Raw genomic sequence first — 14,774 nt, forward strand, 5'->3', positions numbered from 1 at the left:
TGGAGCTGCATCGAGTTTGGACCTTGAGCGGACGTTAAGGGAGGAATGGTGCATCGATGATCTTGACGTTGAAGATGTTGGAAAACCATGAGTTTGTGGTTTGGGGAAGAGGGATTTAATATGAGTTGTGAAGGAAAGCAGCTGGGAGTAAGATGGGATAATGGGGGGCTTTGAAGTGTGGCTCCGTTGCAATGTGGGACATGCAGCAGCCAATTGGCACAGAGCAAGATCCCACAAACAGCTAAGCGTTAATGACTAGATGATCTGTTTTGGTGACGTTGATTGAGGGATAAAAATGGGTCAGAACATCAGGGAGAACTCTCCTGCTCTTCTTCAAAACAGTGCCATTGGACCTGCTACATCTTGGTGAAAGGGCAGACAGAACCTCAGTTAAACACTGCATCCAAAAGACAGCTCCTCTGACAGAGCAATGCTCCCTCAGTACTGCACTGGAGTGTCAGCTTTGATTTTTGCAGTCAAAGCATGGAGTAAAACTTCAACACACAGCCTTCCAACCCTGGAGGCAAAACTGCTATCCCGGAGCTAACATGGGGAAAGGTACTCTGAAGCTGTTGGGTAGTTGTAAAGACCCAACTGACTCAGTAATGTCCAACCGAAAAGGGAATTTCCTATCGGGCCTGGCTGGTACATGAATACAGTCCCACACTAATGTGGTTGACCTTTAGTTGCCCTCAGTTATATCAAACAATTATCAGTGGTTTAAGAAGATCTGCCACCACCCTCACAGGACAACTGGGCAATACCTTGCTGATGGCACTGCTGTATGGTTCTCTGAGTGAACGTGCGGACCTCTTTATACTTCTGTAGAAAGCTTTCAATAAACTGGCTGGCTCGGCTTGCAGAGACACCGAGGCATTCGGATAAACGTTCCCTACCTGTGCGGGAAAACCGGAATATTATTTCCAAATAAAGGAAGTTTGTACAATGTTAAAATTATTTTTTTGATCAAATAATTGATTCTAACCGAAATGAGTTATTGGCCCCTAACATCCTCGGAATGGAATGCAGTGGCAGGTTGCCACACTGGAGCGGCTTTAGCTGTACTTGAAACAGAGAGCGCCTGCCTCGCCCGACCTTCCTGACGTAGGCCGGGTGAGACTGAAGAAGCAAAGCGCATCCCTGGCCCCAGCAGTGAAGTGCAATAGGAATGGGGCAAAGGGGACATGCCCCCTCTTTACAGGCCATAGAACGGGAGATCCGGACATTGGGGGGCATCCGAACATTGGGGGGGACCTGGACCTTAGGGAGATCCAGACATGGAGGGGGGGGGGGGGTCCTGGATCTTGGGGGGAATCCAGAGATGGGGGGTGGGGGATGGTGGTTTCGGACATCAGGGACCCTTGTAGTTTTTTTAAAAAATAGCTCCTCTGAAGTTAGAAGTGCTTTTTTTTCTTCTTATAATTCTTTCAGAGTAACTATCAGGATAAAACTAGCCATCCAAAGTTAGCGATTTAAATCGCTTTGTCGGGTGATTTGCAGCCCAGCGCTATTGTCCATGGGAAGTTAGCACTTCTGGCCAATTGCTGGGTAAACCCTTAAGTCAGAACTTCCAAGAGGGATTCCCAATGTGTCATTGGGGTATCCCCTAAATCTAACGATGAGGAGCCAAGATTTTATGGCCCAAATGCTGTATCAAACAGCTCCTTTAAATAACAGCTTAGGGAATATCTGCTTAAAAGCACCACTTATACAGAGCCTTTAATGTATAAACACAGCATTGGTTTTATGCAGTGAGTGACGTGTTTGCATTGCTCACTGTCCAATGTTCCAGAATCTCTCAATACACGTCTGGGTTTTTTTAATGAATTTTGGGATGAATTTATCCAGTGAATAAACCTCCCCAGGAGCATAGAACATAGAACAATACAGCGCAGTACAGGCCCTTCGGCCCACGATGTTGCACCGAAACAAAAGCCATCTAACCTACACTATGCCATTATCATCCATATGTTTATCCAATAAACTTTTAAATGCCCTCAATGTTGGCGAGTTCACTACTGTAGCAGGTAGGGCATTCCACGGCCTCACTACTCTTTGCGTAAAGAACCTACCTCTGACCTCTGTCCTATATCTATTACCCCTCAGTTTAAAGTTATGTCCCCTCGTGCCAGCCATATCCATCCGCGGGAGAAGGCTCTCACTGTCCACCCTATCCAACCCCCTGATCATTTTGTATGCCTCTATTAAGTCTCCTCTTAACCTTCTTCTCTCCAACGAAAACAACCTCAAGTCCGTCAGCCTTTCCTCATAAGATTTTCCCTCCATACCAGGCAACATCCTGGTAAATCTCCTCTGCACCCGCTCCAAAGCCTCCACGTCCTTCCTATAATGCGGTGACCAGAACTGTACGCAATACTCCAAATGCGGCCGGACCAGAGTTCTGTACAGCTGCAACATGACCTCCCGACTCCGGAACTCAATCCCTCTACCAATAAAGGCCAACACTCCATAGGCCTTCTTCACAACCCTATCAACCTGGGTGGCAACTTTCAGGGATCTATGTACATGGACACCTAGATCCCTCTGCTCAGCCACACTTTCAAGAACTTTACCATTAGCCAAATATTCCGCATTCCTGTTATTCCTTCCAAAGTGAATCACCTCACACTTCTCTACATTAAACTCCATTTGCCACCTCTCAGCCCAGCTCTGCAGCTTATCTATATCCCTCTGTAACCTGCTACATCCTTCCACACTATCGACGACACATTGGGAATCCCTCTTGGAAGTTCTGACTTAAGGGTTTACCCAGCAATTGGCCAGAAGTGCTAACTTCCCATGGACAATAGCAGTGTGAACGGTTTTAATCTCCTTACCTGAGGAAGGATATGAATGGAATGAAGTATTAGTAGACTGGTTTTGGGGATGAGGGGTTTGATGCAAGATGGATTGGGAATATTTGCATGCCAGCTGGTTAATTTCTCGCATTCATGTCGATTGCTTCACATGATATGATTGGTCATCAGCTAAAAGCTGACTCAGCTTTTATTTGTGATTAGCTCATCCCCTCCACCCTCACCTTCCACACCAAGTGTGAGGAGCACATGGATCTCACTGTCACTAAGATCAGGACAATCCCATCACAGAACACAGAACATACAGTGCAGAAGGAGGCCATTCAGCCCATCGAGTCTGCACCGACCCAATTAAGCCCTCACTTCCACCCTATCCCCGTAGCCCAAGAACCCCTCCTAACCTTTTTGGACACTAAGGGCAATTTATCATGGCCAATCCATCTAAACTGCACGTCTTTGGACTGTGGGAGGAAATCGGAGCGCCCGGAGGAAAGCCACGCAGACACGGGGAGAACGTGCAGACTCCGCACTGACAGTGACCCAAGCCGGGAATCGAACCTGGGACCCTGGCGCTGTGAAGTCACAGTGCTAACCACTTGTGCTACCGTGCTGCCCCATCAGGTGCCTCTGCCCTGGTCCTCCCTACTAGCCCACCTGGCCAAACTTCTTTTTAATTCTCCTCCCTCTCCTAGTTCTGAGTTTGCATCATCCTGTAAGGTTTAAGAAGCTGATGTGCAGTAAAGAAAAAAGAGCCTTGGGTTATCTTTGCATTGCACGAGGATAGGGTCAGAGAGAGTAAGGATATTATTGGGGACGATGGCATGAAGATGGAGGTGGGCACGCAGTTGAATAAATCGGTAACTGTGCAAATGTGGTGAATGGGGGGGTCAAAGGCTGGGATTTGTTGGGATTTTGAAAGTTTTCCTGTTCCCTCCACCCCCATCTTTCCCAGAACTTGCATCTTTCTGTAGATTTTGTTCAATCTCTCTCTGAGCTCATCTTATCCATGACCCACTTCCTGATCCCTCAATTCTATTCCCATTGGATCAGCCAGCTTCCCTCCTGGTCACCATGGTAGGGTGAATGGTTCTCTCTCTTCAGGTGTTGTCCCTTCTTCTTTATATCAGCCATTTCTCTGCAAACAGCCAACCCTTGACCACAGTGCCCCTGCAAACTACTGTCCCATCTCCACCCTCCCTACCCTCTCTGAACTCCTTCAATGTGTGGTCACCTCCCAAATCCATGCCCATCTTTCCCAAAACTCCATCGAAGTGAATTGGGAAAAGTCTTTTTTCCCGGGATGGATACAGCAGGAGGGATGTCTGCGGATGGGAAAGGGTGAGGAGCGATGAAAGCAAGTGATCAGAGATGTCCTTTTCTGTAACTGATATGATGGGAGTAGTAAGACCACATGAGATGACACGGTCAAGGGGGCGGCTGTGAATATGGTCTGGGAAGTTAACATGAAGGGAGAGATTTAACGAAGATAAGAGGCCAGCGAACTCAGAGAGAGGACATGAAGAGTTGAGATGGAGGGGTTAAAATCATCGGGGATGAGCAAATTCACTAGTTCATTTTCCAGCCACTTTTCCATTCCAAGTCATGATGCCTTCTACCAGGGTAGCACGGAGGCGCAGTGGTTAGCTCTGCTGTCTCACGGCGCCGAGGCCCCAGGTTCGATCCCGGCTCTGGGTCACTGTCCTTGTGGTGTTTGCACATTCTCCCCGTGTTTGCGTGGGTTTCACCCCCAAAACCCAAAGATGTGCAGGGTAGGTGGATTGGCCACACTAAATTGCCCCTTAATTGGACAAAATTAATTGGGCACTCTAAATTAGAAAAGAAAATGATGCCTTCCACCGGACTCAGGACGTGTAGGAACTCGAGTTGCTCTGTTACTTGTGCACTGGATGCAAAGATCATGAGTGAGTCAGTACAAAATGGGTGACAACTCAGAAGGGCGAGATTCCTCTCTCCCCGCGCAGCCGGCCTGTTTTTGCAGCGCCGGAGGCGGCACATCATTAGCCGGCGACACGATCTTCCGGTCCCGCTGCTGACAACGGGGTTTCCCGTTGTCCGCAGCCTCCACTTCCAAGGAACACACGGCAGAGGCTTCCCGTTGGCAGGAATGGCTGGAAAATCCCACCCAGAGAGTTCATTGTCAATCTGGACATTGTGATATCCAGAACCAATATAATTGGAATATTAAATATATAACATTAATTTTCACCAATTAAGATGAACAATATAACTTTCAATTGTGGTTCTTCGAGGCTGGGAGATTCAAAATAAAAATACTGGATATAAAAGTGGTACTCTACAGGGGTCAGAGCAGCTGGGTGATGCACGATCAATTGCACAGAGACGAGAGTTGAATACAACTGAGGCTTTATTACTCAAAGATGTGTGGCCTCCTACAGCAGCTGGCGAAATGGCTGCTGTATAGGGAGCACACATATTCATACTCCGCCTACTGGGTGGAGCCAGCAGGCAGGGACTACCCCCGTACCTGTAGTACAGGGCCTTACCACACATCTCCTAACATATACAACAGTGGTGATTACCACACTGGGAACCACACTGTCAGGTGTCTAACCGAACCAATGGTCATCCAGTACAAACATGTTCAGGGAGAATTTCCACTCCAGCAAAATCAGGGTTAATATATTCTCAAATGATGTTTTAAACTATTCTTGAGATTTCGTCACGTTCAGGCATCTTTACAATCAATTAATAAGTGAGTATCCTGTGCAGGTAAACTAGTATTACAGTGAATTTATCAAACCACAGTAGTTGGACATGGCAGGGCACAAAAGCCCCCTTTGTTTCTGTGAACTGACTGTAGAAAGTTTAATGGTATCACTTTCACAAGATTATTTCCAGGCTGACTAGAGGTACACAGTACTCAAAATGTCCTCCTGCCGGTTCAGCGTTCAGCCGCGTCGTCACCATCGCACCAACCTCATCGACTTTCCTTTCAAATGATAGAGGGGGATAGAGGTTGCAGAGCTCCCTCCTGGAGAACGTGAACAGGGATGCAATAAGCTATACTGAGCATGGGTTAAATGTGTAAGAGGCTCTGGTCAATGTGGCTGTGTAAAGGTCCTTTGCACACTACCTTAACTCAGTCATTGACCTGTCCACAACAGGATGAAATCACCTACATAGCCAGGCAGCAACTTACATTTACTTGAGTATTTCTGAAAAAGAAGACATACTGTTGAAGCTTTTTATTTTGCACTCATCAGGACAGATGCAAAAAAATGCTGAATTTCAAAGGGAGCAACAATTTAGACCAGTTGAGAAAAAGGTGCTGAGTGGTTGGCAAGTCGACTCTGATTGGTCGAGGTGTTGCCTTAGAGAATACACCAGGGAACTATTGTTCCCCATGCTTTTGTTTAATTCAGAAAGGCAAAATGCCTGAACTTGTTGCTTTTGTCTACAGAGGACAAGTCCCTGCGTATGAAAACCATAAGACCATGAGACACAGGAGCAGAATTAGGCCACTTGGCCCATCGAGTCTGTCCGCCATTCAATCATGGCCGAAGTTTTTATCATCCCCATTGTCCGGCCTTCTCTCCATAGCCCCTGATCCCCTTATTAATCAAGAACCTATCTAACTCTGTCTTAAAGACACTCAGTGATTTGGCCTCCACAGCCTTCTGCGGCAAAGAGTTCCACAGATTCACCACCCTCTGGCTGAAGAAATTCCTCCTCATCTCTGTTTTAAAGGATCATCCCTTTAGTCTGAGGCTGTGCCCTCAGGTTCGTTAGCCCGACAAATGGAAACATCCTCTCCACGTCCACTCTATCCAGGCCTCACAGTATCCTGTAAGTTTCAATAAGATCCCCCCCTCATCCTTCTAAACTTCAATGAGGTCAGACCCAGAGTCCTATATGAAGATAGAGCTTCTAGCAGCGTCAGTGGGCTACATTACGAGCCTGGTTGATGATCTTAAATTGGATGCTAATATAATTCATGGCAAACCCGGAATTGTTCTGCAAATGTTGTCCAATCGCAGAATCACATCTAACATCAGACATTAGGGCCGGGATTTTCCAGCCACACCTGCTCGCCCTGAGGCCAGAAATTCACGCCCAACGTCAACGAACCTTTCAATGGTCCGTCAAATTGTCCATCCTGCCCATGATGATCCCATGCTGGGCAGGGCCGGAACATTTACCTCATGTTCTGAGTTTTGTGAGCATGGGCTGGTAGATTACTTACATATATATTGTGCTTTGATGTCGTAAATGTTTACAGGACTCTTATTAAACAGAAATTGACACCAGGCCACATTAAGTGATATCAGAATAGGCATGTCATAGAGTTAGGTTTCAAACAGGGAGAGAGAGCTGGGGAGAGGAGGAGGTACAGAGAGGGAATTCCGGAATTTGGGACGCAGTAGCCAGCGCACCATTGAAGGAGGTGAGCCCATTTATTGGTTAACGTGTCGGGCCGCAGTGTTTAGATCTAAACAGTGCAAATTCCCATGATTCACTGGCAGCTGAGTTGCGGGTTGTGGGGTGGGGGGGAGAGAGTGAGGAGAAAATACTCCTCCAGAGAAGAGGAAGAACAAAGTAAGAGACTGAGTGACACTGCTCCGTTCCTGCGCTTGACTCAGGCAGACTGAAAGTTCATTCATTCTTTTTTTATGAGAACGTCTGCCCACCCTCCGACACTGGGTAATGTTCTACGATGGCAGGAGGAGAGGTGGTGGAGAGAGCGAATGGAGAAGAAGCATGAATCTGTCTTCCTTTTGTTCCATTTTTAACCCTCCCCTCCGAACTTTACTGTCTAGCCATTCTTGGCTGACTATCTGACCGTAATGAATCATGCTGACAGGATGGTTTTTACAGTGACCCCAGCAGGAAGTTCCTTCCATTGAACGTTGCCACTCAGCATCAGATTAATAATGATCACTGGGCACCTTGCTACTCTCACACCGTAAAGAAATATCAGACTAGCTGGCACCTTCTCCCTGTTTACATCACGATTTCCATTTGAGATAATTCCCGACCCTTTTGATCAGAACATCAAAGTGACCTTTCATTTAATTTAAACTAATCTATTATTGATTAAAATCTATTTTTGAACTTGGAGCAGACAAAATAATTCATGGCTCTGTCAAGCCAATTAAGAAAAGTACATAAATAATTTATAAAGTACATGCGTATACAACTTCCATAATCAATTTATGAGGATATTTATGGATAGCTTTCTACTGCAAGTATCCTCCAACCTGCATGTTAGAACTATTTCATTATTAATATAGATTTTTTAAACTTCTCAGAGGGTTTTCCCTCCTGTATTTTACATAGTTACTTGCTCGCCTATCACTAAAGGATTGTACATCGAACAGGCGCCGGAATGTGGCGACTAGGGGCGTTTCACAGTAACTTCATATGAAACCTACTTGTGACAATAAGCGATTTTTAAATTTTTCATGTATTCATGAAGCTTTTTTAGTTTTTATTCACCGACATTCCTTAGAAGTCCTAAAAAGAACTTCTTCACAAAGTCATGTTTAGAATATTGTTATTTATCTCACTCCCAAGGGCCAGCACGGTGGCAGAGTGGTTAGCACTGCTGCCTCACGGCGCCGAGGACCCGGCTTCGATCCAGGCCCTGGGTCACTGACTGTGTGGAGTTTCCACATTCTCCCCGTGTCTGTGGGAATTTCACGCCCACAACAGAAAAAGATGGTCAGAGTAGGTGAATTGGCCACGTTAAATTGTCTCTTAATTAGAAAAAAAAGTTGAGACACCAAATTTACTTGAAAGAAAATTATCTCCCTCCCGTGCTCTTGGCGATCTCTGTGCTCTTGGCGATCTCTGTGCTCTTGCCGATCTCCGTGCTCTTGGCGATCTCTGTGCTCTTGGCGATCTCTGTGCTCTTGCCGATCTCCGTGCTCTTGGCGATCTCTGTGCTCTTGACGATCTCCGTGCTCTTGGCGATCTCTGTGCTCTTGGCAATCTCTGTGCTCTTGGCGATCTCTGTGCCCTTGACGACCTCCGTGCTCTTGCCGATCTCCGTGCTCTTGCCGATCTCTGTGCGCTTGGCAAACTCCGTGCGCTTGGCGATCTCCGTGCGCATGGCGATCTCCGTGCGCTTGCCGATCTCCGTGCTCTTGCCGATCTCCATGCTCTTGGCGATATCCGTGCTCTTGGTGATCTCCGTGCTCTTGGCGATCTCCGTGCTCTTGGCGATCTCCGTGCTCTTGCCGATCTCCGTGCTCTTGCCGATCTCCGTGCTCTTGCGATCTCCGTGCTCTTGCCGATCTCCGTGCGCTTGGCGAGCTCCGTGCTCTTGGCATTCTCCGTGCTCTTTCGATCTCCATGCGCTTGACGATCTCCGTGCTCTTGGCGATCTCCGTGTGCTTGGCGTTCTCCGTGCTCTTGCCGATCTCTGTGCTCTTGGCGTTCTCCATGCTCTTGCCGATCTCTGTGCTCTTGGCGATCTCCATGCTCTTGCCGATCTCCGTGCTCTTGCCGATCTCCGTGCTCTTGGCGATCTCCGTGCACTTGGCGATCTCCGTACTTTTACCGATCTCCGTGCTCTTGGCGATCTCCGTGCACTTGCCGTTCTCCCCGCGCTTGCCGATCTCCGTGCTCTTGGCGATCTCCGTGCTCTTGGCGATCTCCGTGTGCTTGGCGATCTCCGTGCTCTTGGCGTTCTCAGTGCGTTAAGCGATCTCCGTGCTCTTGCCGATCTCCGTGCTCTTGCCGATCTCTGTGCTCTTGGCGATCTCCATGCTCTTGCCGATCTCCGTGCTCTTGGCGATCTCCGTGCACTTGGCGATCTCCGTGCTTTTGCCGATCTCCGTGCTCTTGGCGATCTCCGTGCACTTGGCGTTCTCCCCGCGCTTGGCGATCTCCGTGCTCTTGGCGATCTCCGTGCGCTTGGCGATCTCCGTGCTCGTACCGATCTCCGTGCTCTTGGCGATCTCCGTGCTCTTGCCGATCTCCGTGCTCTTGCCGATCTACGTGCGCTTGGCGATCTCAGTGCTCTTGCCGATCTCCGTGCTCTTGCCGATCTCCGTGCACTTGGCAAACTCCATGCGCTTGGCGATCTCTGTGGTCTTGGCGATCTCCGTGCTCTTGGCGATCTCCGTGCACTTGGCGATCTCCGTGCTCTTGCCGATCTCCATGCTCTTGGCGATCTGCGTGCTTTTGCCGATCTCCGTGCGCTTGGCGATCTCCGTGCGCTTGGTGATCTCCGTGCGCTTGGCGATCTCCGTGCGCTTGGTGATCTCCGTGCTCTTGCCGATCTCAGTGCTCTTGGCGTTCTCCGTGCGCTTGGCGATCACCGTGCGCTTGGCGATCTCCGTGCTCTTGCCGATCTGCGTGCTCTTGGCGATCTCCGTGTTCTTGGCGATCTCCGTGTGCTTGGCGATCTCCGTGCACTTGCCGATCTCCATGCTCTTGCCGATCTAAGTGGTCTTGGTGATATCCATGCGTTTGGCAATCTCCGTGCTCTTGGCGAACCCCGTGCTCTTGGCGATCTCCGTGCACTTGGTGATCTCCGTGCGCATGGCGATCTCCGTGCTCTTGGCGATCTCCGTGCGCTTGGTGACCTCCGTGCTCTTGGCGATCTCCGTGCGCTTGGTGATCTCCGTGCTCTTGCTGATCTCCGTGCTCTCGGCGATCTCCGTGCTCTTGGCGATCTCCGTGCTCTTGCCGATCTCCGTGCTCTTGCCGATCTCTGTGCACTTGGCAAACTCCATGCGCTTGGCGATCTCCGTGCTCTTGGCGATCTCCGTGCTCTTGCCGATCTCCGTGCTCTTGGCGATCTCCGTGCGCTTGGCGATCTCCATGCTCTTGCCGATCTCCATGCTCTTGGCAATCTCCGTGCTCTTGGCGATCTCCGTGCTTTTGCCGATCTCCGTGCTCTTGGCGATCTCCGTGCTTTTGCCGATCTCTGTGCTCTTGCCGATCTCCGTGCTCTTGGCGATCTCTGTGCTCTTGGCATTCTCCGTGCTCTTGCCGATCTCCGTGCTCTTGCCGATCTCCGTGCTCTTGCCGATCTACGTGCGCCTGGCGATCTCAGTGCTCTTGCCGATCTCCATGCTCTTGCCGATCTCCGTGCACTTGGCAAACTCCATGCGCTTGGCGATCTCTGTGGTCTTGGCGATCTCCGTGCTCTTGGCGATCTCCGTGCACTTGGCGATCTCCGTGCTCTTGCCGATCTCCATGCTCTTGGCGATCTGCGTGCTTTTGCCGATCTCCGTGCGCTTGGCGATCTCCGTGCGCTTGGTGATCTCCGTGCGCTTGGCGATCTCCGTGCGCTTGGTGATCTCCGTGCTCTTGCCGATCTCAGTGCTCTTGGCGTTCTCCGTGCTCTTGCCGATCTCTGTGCTCTTGCCGATCTCCGTGTTCTTGGCGATCTCCGTGTGCCTGGCGATCTCCGTGCACTTGCCGATCTCCATGCTCTTGCCGATCTAAGTGGTCTTGGTGATATCCATGCGTTTGGCAATCTCCGTGCTCTTGGCGAACCCCGTGCTCTTGGCGATCTCCGTGCACTTGGTGATCTCCGTGCGCATGGCGATCTCCGTGCTCTTGGCGATCTCCGTGCGCTTGGTGACCTCCGTGCTCTTGGCGATCTCCGTGCGCTTGGTGATCTCCGTGCTCTTGCTGATCTCCGTGCTCTCGGCGATCTCCGTGCTCTTGGCGATCTCCGTGCTCTTGCCGATCTCCGTGCTCTTGCCGATCTCTGTGCACTTGGCAAACTCCATGCGCTTGGCGATCTCCGTGCTCTTGGCGATCTCCGTGCTCTTGCCGATCTCCGTGCTCTTGGCGATCTCCGTGCGCTTGGCGATCTCCATGCTCTTGCCGATCTCCATGCTCTTGGCAATCTCCGTGCTCTTGGCGATCTCCGTGCTTTTGCCGATCTCCGTGCTCTTGGCGATCTCCGTGCTTTTGCCGATCTCTGTGCTCTTGCCGATCTCCGTGCTCTTGGCGATCTCTGTGCTCTTGGCATTCTCCGTGCTCTTGCCGATCTCCGTGCACTTGGCGTTCTCCGTGCGCTTGGCGATCTCCGTGCTCTTGGCGTTCTCCATGCTCTTGGCGTTCTCCGTGCTCTTGCCGATCTCAGTGCTCTTGGCGTTCTCCGTGCGCTTGGCGATCACCGTGCACTTGGCGATCTCCGTGCTCTTGCCGATCTCCGTGCTCTTGCCGATCTCCGTGCTCTTGGCGTTCTCTGTGCTCTTGCCGATCCCTGTGCTCTTGCCGATCTCCGCGCTCTTGGCGATCTCCGTGCTCTTGGCGAGCCCCGTGCTTTTGGCGATCTCCTTGCTCTTGGCAATCTCCGTGCTCTCGCGATCTCCGTGCTCTTGGCGAACTCCGTGCTCTTGGCATTCTCCGTACGCTTGGCGATCTCCGTGCGCTTGACGATCTCCGCGCTCTTGCGATCTCCGTGCTCTTGGCGTTCTCCGTACGCTTGGCGATCTCCGTACGCTTGGCGATCTCCGTGCTCTTGGCGATCTCCGTGCGTTTGGCGATCTCCGTGCTCTTGCCGATCTCCGTGCTCTTGCCGATCTCTGTGCTCTTGCCGATCTCCATGCTCTTGGTGATCTCCGTGCACTTGGCGATCTCCGTGCTTTTGCCGATCTCCGTGCTCTTGGCGATCGCCGTGCACTTGGCGTTCTCCCCGCGCTTGGCAATCTCCGTGCTCTTGGCGATCTCCGTGCGCTTGGCGATCTCCGTGCTCGTACCAATCTCCGTGCTCTTGGCGATCTCCGTGCTCTTGCCGATCTCCGTGCTCTTGCCGATCTACATGCGCTTGGCGATCTCAGTGCTCTTGCCGATCTCAGTGCTCTTGGCGTTCTCCGTGCGCTTGGCGATCACCGTGCACTTGGCGATCTCCATGCTCTTGCCGATCTCCGTGCTCTTGCCGATCTCCGTGCACTTGGCGTTCTCTGTGCTCTTGCTGATCCCTGTGCTCTTGCCGATCTCCGCGCTCTTGGCGATCTCCGTGCTCTTGGCGAGCCCCGTGCTTTTGGCGATCTCCTTGCTCTTGGCAATCTCCGTGCTCTCGTGATCTCCGTGCTCTTGGCGATCTCCGTGCTCTTGGTCTCCGTACGCTTGGCGATCTCCGTGCGCTTGACGATCTCCGCGCTCTTGCGATCTCCGTGCTCTTGGCGTTCTCCGTACGCTTGGCGATCTCCGTACGCTTGGTGATCTCCGTGCTCTTGGCGATCTCCGTGCTCTTAGCGTTCTCCGTACGCTTGGTGATCTCCGTGCGCTTGGCGATCTCCGCGCTCTTGCGATCTCCATGCTCTTGGCGTTCTCCGTGCTCTTGCCGATCTCCGTGCACTTGGCGATCTCCGTGCTCTTGCCGATCTCCGTGCTCTTGGTGATCTCTGTGCTCTTGGCGATCTCCGTGCTCTTGGCGATCTCCGTGCTTTTGCCGATCTCCGTGCTTTTGCCGATCTCCGTGCTCTTGGCGATCTCCGTGCTCTTGCCGATGCTCTTGGCGATCTCCGTGCTCTTGGCGATCTCCGTGCTCTTGCCGATCTCCGTGCACTTGGCGTTCTCAGTGCGGTTGGCGATCTCCGTGCGCTTGGCGATCTCCGTGCGCTTGGCGATCTCCGTGCTTTTGCCGATCTCCGTGCTCTTGGCGATCTCCGTGCTCTTGGCGATCTCCGGCTTTTGCCGATCTCCGTGCTTTTGCTAATCTCCGTGCTTTTGCCGATCTCCGTGCTTTTGCCGATCTCCATCCTTTTGCCGATCTCCATGCTTTTGCCGATCTCCGTGCTCTTGGCGATCTCCGTGCTCTTGGCGATCTCCGTGCTCTTGGCGATCTCCGTGCTCTTGGCGATCTCCGTGCTCTTGCCGATGCTCTTGCCGAGAAAAGAGCTAATGTTTCGAGTCCAGGTGACCCTTTGTCAAAGCTAAAAGACATGGAAAGTGGGACTTTCTCCCTCAGCGGCGATTTGAGAACAAACCCAGCAAGGTGGACACAGGTAGTGATGACTGCGTGCCAGCCTCTGGACTCCCGCAAAGCAAGGAAATGAAGGCAAAGTAAGGCCACTTAGTGACCCCTCCCCCCAAGATTGGGAGACTGAATGCCAGCCCCGGTCCCGAGTTGATTTTATCTGTGCCCCCCCTCCCTTGACCACTCCGGTACACCCTCAGCATCGAGCACCTTGGGTATTGATGACTGCCTGAGCCCCCACCTCCGATATCCCCCTCAGAGGTCAGGCCACCATGAGGTGTTCTGCTGACGGCTTAAAATACCTCCTGTGAATTCAGTTTCACCCATCCTTACATAACGAAGACACCCTGTTGTAAAGGTTGCTGTATGTGAGAAGTCCTTTTCATCATAGAATTTACAATGCAGAAGGAGGCCATTCAGCCCATCGAGTCTGCACCGGCCCCTGGAAAGAGCACCCCACCCAAGGTCAACACCTCCACCCTATCCCCATAACCCAGTAACCCCACCCAACACTAAGGGCAATTTTGGACACTACGGGCAATTTATCATGGCCAATCCACCTAACCTGCACATCTGGAGCTGGAGCTGGAGTTGGAAGAACTTCGGATCATTCGGGAGGCAGAAGGGGTCATAGATAGCAGCTTCAGGGAATTAGTTACACCAAAGATTGGAGATAGGTGGGTAACTGTAAGAGGGACTGGGAAAAAACAGTCAGTGCAGGGATCCCCTGCGGTCGTACCCCTGAGAAACAAGTATACCGCTTTGGATACTTGTGGGGGGGACGACTTACCAGGGGTAAGCCATGGGGTACGGGCCTCTGGCACGGAGTCTGTCCCTGTTGCTCAGAAGGGAAGGGGGGAGAGGAGCAGAGCATTAGTAATTGGGGACTCTATAGTCAGGGGCACAGATAGGAGATTTTGTGGGAGCGTGAGAGACTCACGTTTGGTATGTTGCCTCCCAGGTGCAAGGGTACGTGATGTCTCGGATCGTGTTTTCCGGGTCCTTAGGGGGGAGGGGGAGCAGCC

At 51.3% G+C, this 14,774-nt stretch overlaps 1 protein-coding gene across 1 annotated transcript in view; it reads right to left on the minus strand.

Annotated features, from left to right (window-relative positions):
• poln (polymerase (DNA directed) nu) overlaps window positions 1-14,774 on the minus strand; it is a 459,972-nt gene that overhangs the window by 36,547 nt on the left and 408,651 nt on the right. The window contains exon 12 of the mRNA XM_072517547.1: window positions 765-896. Within this exon, the coding sequence (XP_072373648.1) occupies window positions 765-896 (132 nt within the window). The remainder of the gene's footprint in view (window positions 1-764; window positions 897-14,774) is intronic.

This window comes from Scyliorhinus torazame, chromosome 9 (genome assembly GCF_047496885.1).
Source record: "Scyliorhinus torazame isolate Kashiwa2021f chromosome 9, sScyTor2.1, whole genome shotgun sequence".
NCBI classification, from domain to species: Eukaryota; Metazoa; Chordata; class Chondrichthyes; order Carcharhiniformes; family Scyliorhinidae; genus Scyliorhinus; species Scyliorhinus torazame.